At 45.6% G+C, this 12,161-nt stretch overlaps 1 protein-coding gene across 1 annotated transcript in view; it reads left to right on the forward strand.

Annotated features, from left to right (window-relative positions):
• PAPPA (pappalysin 1) overlaps positions 1 to 12,161 on the forward strand; it is a 178,370-nt gene that overhangs the window by 92,822 nt on the left and 73,387 nt on the right. Inside the window, 2 exon segments of the mRNA XM_009986772.2 lie at positions 275 to 403; positions 1,983 to 2,074. Coding sequence (XP_009985074.2) covers positions 275 to 403; positions 1,983 to 2,074 — 221 coding nt within the window.

The following is a 12,161-nucleotide window of genomic DNA, read 5'->3' on the forward strand; positions in this document are numbered from 1 at the left end:
GCAAATAATTTAGTTGTCAAATAGTCAAGAGCTGCACCAATGTCAGAGCTGTGCGTAAATCAAGCATGGACATAGGCAGTGCTGACTGTGCTCACGAGAAAAAGACACCCAACCAAAAATTAATCCCATCAAAACAAGGTAGGAATATTCTGAGGACCTGATTGAACTAAAACTTGCTTTTTTGGTGGCTGATGCCCATTTCAGTACCTCTTTCTCTGCCCTTTGCTACTACCTTTGTTGTACTGATCACTAAATATTTCCTTCTGTCTTGCAGGGAACTGAGCGATAGGACCACATACATGTACCAGGTCGTCATTGTTTCCGGGACGGAGGAGAGCGAGCCTTCCCCCGCGCTTGTGTATATCTCTGGAAGTGGATACTGTGGAGACGGGATTATCCAAATGTAAGTCTGGAGTGAGCAAACAGATAAATCTGGGCACATCTACTCAGCCAGAATCTGAGACTAGAAAGGAATTGATGACCTCTGATGTCTCCTTAGTTTAGGCCAGCTCTCAACTGTAGATAATGACTCATGTGCTTGATGATTACCAGGATGATGACATTTAATTGGAACTTAGGCCCTGCTATCCTGGCACCAGCAGATACAGACAGAGATATAGATAATGAAGTCCAGACAGTAGGATCGATACGAAAGTACGCTGTATGCTGTTTATGCTGTTTGTTCGTGTATCTGTATCTTTATACATGTATATGGCATTTCCCTATATGGAGCTGAAGTAAGTGCTGGAAAAATTCACACAGCCTTTGATGCTGTCTTTACACATGAAATCCCGTGTGGAAGGGTGGGCCAGGTTCCTGGTACAACCTCTTGTTTGACTGACCACCAAAGCTGGGATGCATTTGGAGGTGCTAGTTTTGGCCTCTGAGCGAGAGTGCTGGGAATTGCATGTTCTCAGTCAGCCCCTCCCTCCCACTGGTTGCCAATCCCCAGACCGCTGAAAATGTAAAACTATCATTTACAACTGCATTAGGGTTTATTCTTCTACTATGTTGACCCTTAAGGCCACCTGCTTCAAAGCTTTCTGGCATTAGATAATTTGTTTAAACAATGGAAGAAACAACGAGCAAGTGCTTAATCCAGCCAGTGTTATTTTCTTGAAATAATGCTGATCAACAATCACATAGTACAGCTCTGTCAGATGATCTACCTGGCAGCAAGTATTTGCAGGATGAGGCCCAACAGGCAGGGAAATCAAAGAGAATCAAACAACATATGAATCCGGGGCAGTCTTGGAGAGAGACGTGGAGAAAGACAGATTAATTTTGCTTTCCATAACTTTTCTCCTACTGTTATGTTTGCACATTCCTCAAACATCACTTGTGGCTTTGCAGCAAGCATCGAACAATAGCTGAGCTGCCTCAGGAGCGAGCAGGAACCAGACTGTGTCACAGCTTGGTTGGTTGTGGCCCCACTTGCAGCTGTGGCAGCCCCTTTCTCATCTGGCTCACATTCTTCTCCCCACGCTCTGCTGCAGCCGTTCGGGCTGGCGCAAGGCAGGATCCCGTCCCCGACACCACCTGCTCCCTGTTGACTGCTCTCTGCCAAGTGCTGTCACCTGGAATAGCCCAGCACCAGGCTTCATGCCTTGTTATTCCCATGCTGAGGTCACAGTCTGGCCTTTACAGATTTAATACAAAGAGTTTCAGAGATTCCTGTTCTCTTTTTCCCCACCTGCTGAGTTGCAGCCGCACCAGCTATGAAGGAAGTTGCTCATATGCTCACCAGAGAACAGCAAGTGGTATCCACATGTGCAGGAGAGAAGTGGCCAGGCAAGCTTGTGAACCAGGAACGATGAAAGTCAGGGCTGGAGGAGAGAAGGAGAGGTGTTTTAAAGGTTGATGCACAAAGCCGCTGTACCGGGTTTCAGAGCTTTGGGGTTCTGCAGAGGGGTTGCAGCAATTGTTGGGATGATGCTGTTTCCCATCTGATTCCTTTTTGCATCCGTGTGCCCTGCCTACAGAGACCTGGGGGAAGAATGCGATGATATGAATAAGATCAACGGTGATGGCTGCTCCCTGTTCTGTCTGCAGGAGTTATCCTTTAATTGCATCGGTAAGTCTGCCTCAGAGCCCTTCCGCTCGCGGTGGGCAACAACTCTACGCAGAGTGCAAGGAGAATATCAAGAGTATTTTCAGCATTTCCAGCTGAAGAGTTGTCATGGAAGAGAGAAAAAAGGTGGAATTTGTAGGTTTGAAAAGCGAACATATCTTCCCAGCTTCTGGTCATTTTGATGGGAAATTGGTTCTGCTGGCTTTGAAACAGCCCCGGACTTAAGGCTAAGTCAGCCATTGTGGGACTGCTCCAAAGCCCATTGAAGTCAGTGGGTGGTTTTCCACTGGCTTCAATAGGCTTTAGATCTGGCTACGTGAGAAGACATGAACTGATTTTTTCTGGTAAACAGGAGGAGGAGTGAAAGGGGAAGGGACTGAGACCAGAAGCAAGTCCAGCTGAGGTCACACCTCCTTTGAGTTGCAAATCAATATCTGAGGATCAAAGGTCCAGCTAATCCCCTTTTTCAGAGGTGAAAACTACTTAATCAGATTTCATTTGCAAGCCTGGTTTGCTCTGATTAGCAAAACCTGTAAGCACAATGGCCGGAAGATGCTCGAGTTATCGGGATAGCAGGGCTGCAGTTGTGAGCTTTACATATTTATTAAACTCTCTAGGAATGCTGGGGGCAGAGAAGGGAAATGGAGCCCAATTTACACTGCACCTTCTGTAGGGTACCCTGCCTTATGGGATTACATTTCCCAAACAGGGTTCAGTGAGGTCTGGGGAAGGATGGAACATGCAGAGCTTCTGAAACCAAAGTTAACGTTTACAAAGGATCGGCTTTTTCTCAAGAGATTTTATGAGATTCCTTATCTGGACTGACCAAGCAAATACTCTGTCTAAGGTAGGGATCCCATGCCTTCAGCTCAGGGCATCAGTCCTAAGCAGATAATATAATGTTGGCAAGACTGAAATTTGCTCTTTTTGGCAAACGGACAATTGTCTCTTGTGCCTGGAGCAACATCTAAAGGACCTCACAGGCACCACGTTTCCCTTGGGTGGTAAGCCAGGGACTGCTTGTCTTGTCATAACAGCTACGTTTTTACTTCAGCATCCCACGCTGTGAGACTCAAGGCCCAATTTGGTGAAGCACTTATTTACATATATAAATAATTCTATTGAAATCTGAGCGTATTTATGGTCAAGGCTAATTGTGACTATTGGTGGTCTTGAAGTTACGTTTGTGTTTCAAGTAACTTGCTGCAGCAGAGCCTCAAGCACTGAAAGATATTAGTCATAATATTTTGAAAGTGAGATAAACACTGATGCAAACGTTTTGGGTTCTCCAAAAGTCAAGCATACTGCAAGGCTGGTTCCAGCAAGGGTTCTGGTTGGAGCTACATGGTTGCATCTGTATCACCCTGCTCATCAGCAGGGCTGAGTTCATTGGCCCAGGTCTGAATTTTGGCCACATCCCAGCATTACGTTAGGACATGACCCGGGTCCTCCCCTATGTATGTTGGTTCTTAAGGAAACTGGATTGTGTGGGCAGGGCAGGAGCTTCATCATGCTCCAAATAAGTCAATGGACAGGAGTTCGTTTGTCACGGGCTTTGGAAAGTTGTGGTTTCGCACAGGTCCTGGATTACAAAAGCGAATGAAATCAAATTGTTTGTGAAACGCTGAGCACAGGGACTCACTTAGGTGAATCAAATGAGCTGAATCAGTCGAAAGGTGCACAGCCACAGATCTTACAAATGTTTTGTTGCATGACTTTACAGTCGTGGTGGTGGGACTGCTGTGGTGGTGATGGCCTCAGCGTGCATGCAGGGTCTGCGAGGGTAGACCAGCTGCTGTTGTTTTGGGTTGAATGCTGCCTTCCTCAGGTTCCTAGGAAGGGCTCAGAGAAGGTAATACCTGTGGAACAGGTCTTAATGGTATTTATGGGTGCTGGACCACCATGAATTAGCACATCAAGAGCTAGAGAGAAACTGCTGGCTAATCTTTTGGAGAAATTAAGAGTACTGATTTGTATTCTGTTTTAACATATTGAACATTAAAATCTCACCAGAAAAAATAAAGATGTTGGGGACGAGTGGCTGTACGTATTACTTAATACATAATAATTGAAAAGAGCAGAAATTCAGCATTCTCCACAATCAAATAGCGCCAGACTGGATCCTGTGCCTTTAGCCAAACAAAAGTCATCTTTGAGACTGGTGGGGTGTTTTCTTGGAAAACACAGAATGCTTGGGTCCCTGTTTGAGGAGCACAAAAAATACATGTAATTTATTTCCATGTTTACAAGGCTAACGTATGTAATTATCCTGTAGGACAACAAGTAATTATTTCAGACAGTGTTATTTTTGCAGTGATGTTCTTGTTGTATTATGTAGCTCTTTAGTGCCCCGGGAATCACTCCCCTTCACCAAAGAATTCAGTAAGCCTCAAACACACGTTCAGAGGCTTTGCTGAATTGGGGGCCTCAGGGTTTGATCTTGCAAATGCTTCCTTCCAGGCATGTTTCTGCACTACCACAAGGCATTCTTTAGACTTCAGCAAATCTAACCACAACAGTGAATGCAATGCTTGTCACAAATTGTCTGCAGGATTGGGTCCCACATGGCTGAAAATAATCACTGAACGTTTTGTTTGCAAAGGCAGGGCTGAAGGGGCGTCATCGAGGGGGGTGTTCTGTAGCAGGAGGTTTGATAGCAAAGCCCAAGCGGGTTTCTTTCTTCCAAAGCAGAGACCACGCATGTCATCTCACTTGGTAGAAGAGAAATGCAACAGAGCCTGCAAACACCATCAAGCTTTAGATTTAGAGCAATAAATCATAGAATAATATAGGTTCGAAGGAGTCTCTGCAGGTCTCTGGTCCAAGAAGGGCCAACTTCAAAGTTAGATCCAGCTTCAAAGTTGGAGCATGTTGCTCAGGGTCATGTCCAGCTGTGTTCTGGATATCTCCAAGGATGGAGGCAGCCTGTTTGCAGGTGTCCCTCTGCCTCTCTCTCTCCCTTTGTCTTTTAGGATCATGAGGTTTATGGACTTTTTTAATTGGTCCAACTTTCCTTCGAATAAATGGCACAAAGCTCTCAAGACACTTTTGTTAGTGCCTGTAATAAAATTAGATTCTTTTTTTTCCCCCCCTCGGTTTTGTTTTCCCTCCTCCTTTCCTCTCTAATCAGATAACAGTGGATCAATCTGCTCTGCCACGAGAGGAGGGGCGCGGGGGAAGGAAGGAGGGAGGCAGGGAAGAAAACTGTGTGGTCTTACTGTCAGGCTGTCCTGGCCTTCGCTGAACACAAAGCCGAGTAACAGAAAACAGATAAGATTAATAGCGTTTTCTTCCTGCAACATGCTGAAGAGCGACAGTGAGATTAATTAATTAATTAATGAGAGCATCTGGCAGTGCTCCTTCTTTAAGTTCGGCGGTACACTCACCCTTCCCCATCCTGAAATTCATCATCTTTACTTTTTTTTCCCCCTTCGCGTAGTGGGTTTGGCATATTTTGTCTCCTCCGTGCAGAATTTGGTCCCACAGGGAAAAGTTTCACTTTGCCTTTTGATTTGTAGGAGACAAGTCATGTCCGCTGTGACTGATGCATCCCTCTCCCACCTCTTGGCTGCTTCTCCTTCACCTTGCTCTTGATTACTCCTGGGATAACTGATTTTTTTCCATTACTGCAGGTCTCAGCCAAGTTCAAGCCGACATGTCCTGTGTAAAACAGGCCCCGGTCATACGAGTTATGATTTGCAGTTGGGGAAACCTGATGGATTTTAGCACTTGAGCCGTTCCCACCAGACCCTTGAGAAATGGGTGTCTAACAAGCAGCTGAGCACCTTGCCCTTGGTGTGCGTTCTCCCACACACCAGCATGGTACACAGGCACCGAGATGTATGTGCGGGCATTGAAAACGAGCGCCGCTTTCATTTGCATTCCTTTTGTTGAGTGGGATGTGCATTGTGCATTGATTTCGCTCGCCGGTGCCGAAGAAAGAGAAGGATATAATAAAAAAGATGCAGAGATCAATAAAAAAGAAAGGAGGGGAAGAGAAAGTGATATGAAAAGAGATGAGTAAAGGCTGATAGACACATTGAAACACAGCTGGGAAGCGGCTTCAGAACTTCTGTCTGCCCTGAAGTTTGCCTGGTAATTTATGGGGTTTTCAGTCGCATCTTATTGGTGTTATTATTGCTGCACTTTATCTCCTTTGCTTATAAGGGACTCCTCGCTAAAGCCTTTTTACAGCAAAACAGACCAGCGCTTCCGCTGGCTTGCACATGCGAGTGGTCTCACTGAGGAACGTGAATGTTTCAGGTTAGGCACATGTCTCGGTGGTTTGTTGAATCAGGGCCTCAGGGATGTAAAACACAGAGAAAAAGCACAGCGTAGAGGAGAGGAGAAAATAAATATATCTGGCTCTTGAATTTACCACCAATTTCTGGCATGCTTGAAGCATTAGTCGCCAGTGGTTGTTCAGGGAGAAGTACAATTTTAATTTGACAATTATCCTTAAACACCTTTTCTTTTGCTCCTGTTTGGCCTCAAATGTTCTTTTGCCACTGTACAAATCTGGATCTGTCCTTCACCTCCTCAGAGGCCTCTCACTCCAGCTGTGAGCCTTACCTTTGTGGGAGCTCTATCCTTTACCTCTCCCATTATCCATAAATTAAGCATAGCACTTTCCCCTAATCTTATTGTTTGGCGGGCTGCATTGCATTCAGGGAAATGATTAATATTCATGAGCTTGCTATCTCTGTTTGGTGCATAATCCTCTAGGGAAATGGCAGTGTTAAATGAGTGACACAAACCTAATTTTATATGTCTTTTCTTTCCTTTCTTTCTTTTTCCTTTTTTTCTCTTTCTGACAGAGAAGTAATGTGCTTAAAATAAATTGATGGATGACCATCCATATTCATTGTGGGCATGCTTTGAGAGCACGCCTCGCTCCCATCCTCTCCCCCTCCTTTCCTCGTACCCCTGCACTGGAACACAGCTTTGACTGCCGAAACCATGGCCCACAGGGCAGCTAATGGTGATTTCGCCTTCTTTCACGCACATTAAATAGGCTGTGGCTGACCCTGCCGAGGGCTTTCAGTAGAACAACAGCATGGGAGAAACAGAGCCACCTTGCAAGAGAAACTCAGCATCTCACGGGACATCAATAAGACTAAAGCGTTGACCAAGGAGCTTGGGAAGAAGCATTGCTGTTGAGAGAGAAGCTGAGCTTCTATAACAGAACATCATAGCAAGTAGCAATGAGTTTTCTGACCGGGGCTATTCAGATATTTGTGTGAATCCTTCAGCTTAAGCAAATACTTTGAAGCTGACTGTTTCCTGCAGCTCATGGGAGTGTGGCCACTTGTTCTAAAATGTCTAGGCGCACATTTGGCAAGTTAGTAATTACAGTATCGTCAGAAAGTCTCTTAAAGTGATTTTCAGGCTGTCATCATTAATAGTGCAATCTTAGCAGGGCCAGCTGAGCCACAGAGCAGAGAGAACTGGCATCTCAGGCAGCAAAACACAAAGGACAGATGCTTTTTTGTGGAGGAGAATGTGGGCTGGAGTGGTATTTGCCTGCATTTTTCCCTAGGCCAGTGACTCCAGCCCAGCTCAATCCAGCTTTGGTTTTTAAGACACAGCTACAATGAGAGCCCGACAGAAGAATTACTCCTTTGCTTGTTGCATCCCTCATGCGTTACTCTCCGTGGATCAGAGAGGCTTCCATGGCTGGTCATACTTCCCTTTCCCTCCTTAAGAGCTGCTGTGACTCAACAGCAACTTACTGTGCTTAGAGGATGATGCTGAACCCAGACCTTCCTTTACTATAGCATCCCACCACACACACAAACAAGCAGTTTGTTTTCCTTGGTGAATGGCACCACTGAATTTTTTCTCTTGGGCTCCTTCCCAACCTGCCAAGCAAGTGGGCCAGGTGTCAGGAAGGGCCGCTCTGGCCAGCCTTCTCGTGGTCCTAACGGTTGCTGCCTTGTGTGACAGAAGCCTCAAGGCTTTCAGTCAAACAATCTCCAAGTTTAGCTATTAAATCTGTGTAAGTCTGAGGAAATATTGAAATATTCTCAGCACTGCTTTTCTGAGTTATCCAACCACTCAGGGAGGAAAAAAGATTAGATGGGAAGAGGACACATGTTATAGTGCTTTTATAACATGCCTGATTGCCCAGGGTTGGGGGAAGGCCACATTGGCTCCTGTTGGCTAGCCACAGAGCAGATAAGGTCTTACTACCACTGCCAGCAATGGAAATATCCCTTCGCTTAAGTGACAAAGGCTCGTGTTCTTGGTGAAATATCAAATTTCAATGCCAGGCTCTGCGAGGGAGTTGTAATTGTGTCTGTCTGCAGCACGCAGATCAATTGCATAATTATTGTGCTCCGACCGCTATATCATACCGATGAGCCGAGTCACGCCAGACAAAGAACAAGCCCAGGAATGTATTTCCACGAAGCAGCTGAATTACCAGGGAGCCGTGCTCCGCAGATGCATTATGCCCGCCTGCTCGGTTCAGGAGATGCTCAGACACGATTGTCATATTGTACGGAAAAAAGCCTCCTGCGAGGCCCCTGGATGTTCCGCAGCAGATTGCAACACCCGCGTTGCCTTCATTTCCAAGGTGTCTGTTTTATTTCATTGAAGGAAAACGTCACGATTTATTGATATGCGACTTTATTCAGAAAGCTCTGCCCAAGTTCTGTGTAATGGTTTTCCTCTTTTCAAATCAGAATATCCAGGAAGGAAATAACACTCGAATATTTTACTGTAGCAGGAAATATCTCTGTCTCTGGCTTCTTCAATATTACAGAGAGATTAGCAGATATCCTGGAAGCAGGCCATGTTATTCACTTTCTTCCCACTGAAGCCAAAGGTGAAAGTCCCATAGAAATAAATGGAGCAGGTTCTGCGATCGCTCAGCCGCCGGGTTCATATGATCTGCACTGGAATTATTTCCCCTTTTGTGATAGAAACCTCTAGATACGTTTCTTCTCATCTGTGAACGTAACCACCAACGCTGGAGATGCCAATTAAGTGACGTGGTGATAAACTCCTGCTTCTGTAGAAGTTGCTGACTTCGGTGAGGCTGTGATGTGACCCTCGCTGTGTCCGAAAAGGTCTGCGCACCTCTGGGCAGACCTTTCAGGGGTTAAAATGCGAAGCTTGCTCTGCTCCAAGAGTTTGTTACTCTGAGACAATGCTTCTGCATTTTTGCCCCCCCCTTTTTTTCTTCTTTTTTTTTTTTTTTTCTCCTTGGACGAATGGTTATGTGGCATGAGGCTTGTTATAGTTGGAAACATCCTAAGTAAACAGCTGAGCTTAAAAATACTCCTTTTTTTGTCTGGCCTTTCAAAAAAAATAGTAGTTATTGCACAAAAGGAGACTATGCTGATGCCAATCATTGCGTTCTAGCTGAAAACAGGAAGCCACCCCGAGTGTCTGTCCCAGCACTTTGACCATGCGACTCGGACACTAAAAGCCTTGTTGGAGGATGTGCCCTGTGCTATGAATTGGATCTCTTTATATTTTTTTTTTTTTGGATGAGGTGGAAGGCTGCCTATCACAGATAACTGTGTGTCCTGCATGTCTGCTTCCTGGTCTCTGCCAGACTTCATTCATTTTGCTGGTGGTTTTCCAGCCTCTCTTTGAACAGGTGACTGTGATGGGAGTTACCTGCTCATCCAGACCTGGTCTGGCAAGTGCTTCCCAAGTGCTCTCTAAATCCTCTGCCTTACCTTGTATGTCCTTTTGTTTCTGACCCCAGAGGAGCGGTTTGTACTTCAATCAAAAGGCTGCCTTTTGCAACTGTGCTTGGACAGCTTAAGAAGCCAGGAGAAATGGAGTTTGCATCATTTTCTGGTGCAGCACACAAGAGCCTCAAGATCGTTCTGGATCTTGAAGCCCAACTGCAATAGTAAGGAGGGCAGGTCTTTCCAATCTGTTTCCCCAACACATCCTCCTCCTCTGGGTTAACGGCTGCCACGGAGCGTTCAAGGATTCCCAGATGTCACAGAAATCTTCGCTGAACTGGAGACTGCCTTTTCCCAAAGCAAGGGTGAGAGAGGGATTTTGTTTGGCCCCAACATTTTTGTGCCTTCAGTAAGAACTTTGTCACAGAAAAGGAGCTTTGGCTGCCTGAATGAATACATGATCCGTGAGTTCAGCTCAGGATCCTTCAGCATCTGTTGTCAGTTCCCCAGAGATGCTGTCTCCTGCTGCCAGGTGCTACGCCTGCAGACATTTTACTGTTCTAGATTTAAGCTGGATTTCCAGACAACTGCTTCTTAATTTTTTGAAGTCATTTTTCCTTGAAGACAATCAGATTTCCTTCATGTTCCCTTCCTCCGTATCTCCTTCAAATCAGATTCAATTTGAAGTGAGAAATCCACAGTGTTGACGAACATAGCCCATGATGCAGGTCATACATGACCAATACATCACTATGACCTTCACCAGATCTTGGGAGCCTATAGACCTCTGTGGAGACAAAAATTAGCTCATGTTACCAAGACCCTGGATGCATTTCATGTCGCAGTAGCTGAGAAGAGAAAGGAAAAGGCATTTTGCATCATGATGGAAATAAAGATGTTAGCTACTGCTTCGTAGACACATATCACTCCTGACACTGCCCTCACCAGCTTTGAGCCTGTAGGACTCTACGGATTTAACTGAGCTGTATTCACACCACTGTGGAAAGGGAAGAAGCCTGTTAGTTTTTATTTTGTGAGGGCAATTGTAGGAAGAAACGATCTGGTCATTCTTCACTTTGCCTATGACAACGTAAAGCCTGATGTGTAACCTGCTGAGCATCCAAGACTGCAGTAAGAAGCAGGAGTCAGAGCTGGTGCTCAATACCAGAGGAAGGAAGAGCTTCTGCTTCTTTTTGGCAACCCACCCAGTGATGCACCACGTTTGTCTGTCGTAGGTTGATGCCCTCATCAGTCCCCTCACCAGTGTCTGGGAAGGATTCATGAAGTCCCCTTTTTGCTATCGCTCAGAAGTAGGAAGCTCACAGGCAGCAAAAGTCTTTCCCCTCTTCTCACCAGCACTCCCCTCAAAGCATGGCATGGCATGCTTCAGGCTGGCATGGCAGCAGCAGGACTTAGAGATCTTCCTTGAAAGAAAACTAGGGTTGCAAAGCCACTTTACCCCATCATTTTTCCCCGCACACAACAGCGAGTGGGTACCTAATCTCTCAGCCTTTGTGCAAGGTGCCATCCAGCCAGCGAGCCCGGGCTGCGGTGGAGGGCAGAGTGCCACCACGCTCCAGGACTAGCAAAGGGCTCATGACGGTGCAGTTCAGTAAGATTTTGTTAATCATTTAGGCAGTCTCTGTTTAATTCAGACATCTCAGTCTCTCCATTCGGTTCCTCCCTCGGGTTTTGCAGACTCCGAGCAGACAGATTTATCGGGGTCTTAAGCATAATCAGGAACAAATTAGCCTCTGTTAGGATCACACACTGGGCCTCGATCACAGCTATCCGAAGGCTGCCTTCCCATCCATGTGAGTATGAATTAAGTCATCAGATTGGAGTAGGTCTTGAGTATTCTTTTATCCCAAACACATGATCTTATCAGAAGCCCATTACGTTTATCATCGCATTAGGAAGGGAACGTTTGGAGCCAGCGCAGGAGTATGTGCCATATAAATGGCATGCTTACTCCAGTGCCTGTCGTGAAAACAAGTCAGTGCTTTGGGAAGGCCAGGGAAACCCTGGCCAAACGCGTACAGCCTAAAATTAGGCTGTGAGTTTCTGGGTATGTGTCTGCACCAGTGGGATGGCTGCACTGGGATGTGTAAAGAGAACGTACATGTGTTTGTGTGTCAGTGTTTCTGTCAGTGTGGGGTGTGTAGCAGGATGTGTTTGAGTGCCGGTGTTTGACTGCAAGGGCATATCTGACTGTGCCTGTGTTTATAGGCTGAAGGTTGGGTCTTTTTAATATGGTAGGTCTTGTCTTTTTTTCTTTTAATTTCCCTTTTACAGAAATAAGCTTCTTTTCATAAAATGACAATGAAACTCTTTTTCCAAAAATACATTATTTTCATATGTTTGGGATTTGTTTTTGAGGATTTTCTGATTGCTGACCACAGTCTTCCAGACCTGAATATTTCTCAGAGATTTCTGCTGAGACT

Source organism: Tauraco erythrolophus, chromosome 22, assembly GCF_009769465.1.
Source record: "Tauraco erythrolophus isolate bTauEry1 chromosome 22, bTauEry1.pri, whole genome shotgun sequence".
Classification (NCBI taxonomy): domain Eukaryota; kingdom Metazoa; phylum Chordata; class Aves; order Musophagiformes; family Musophagidae; genus Tauraco; species Tauraco erythrolophus.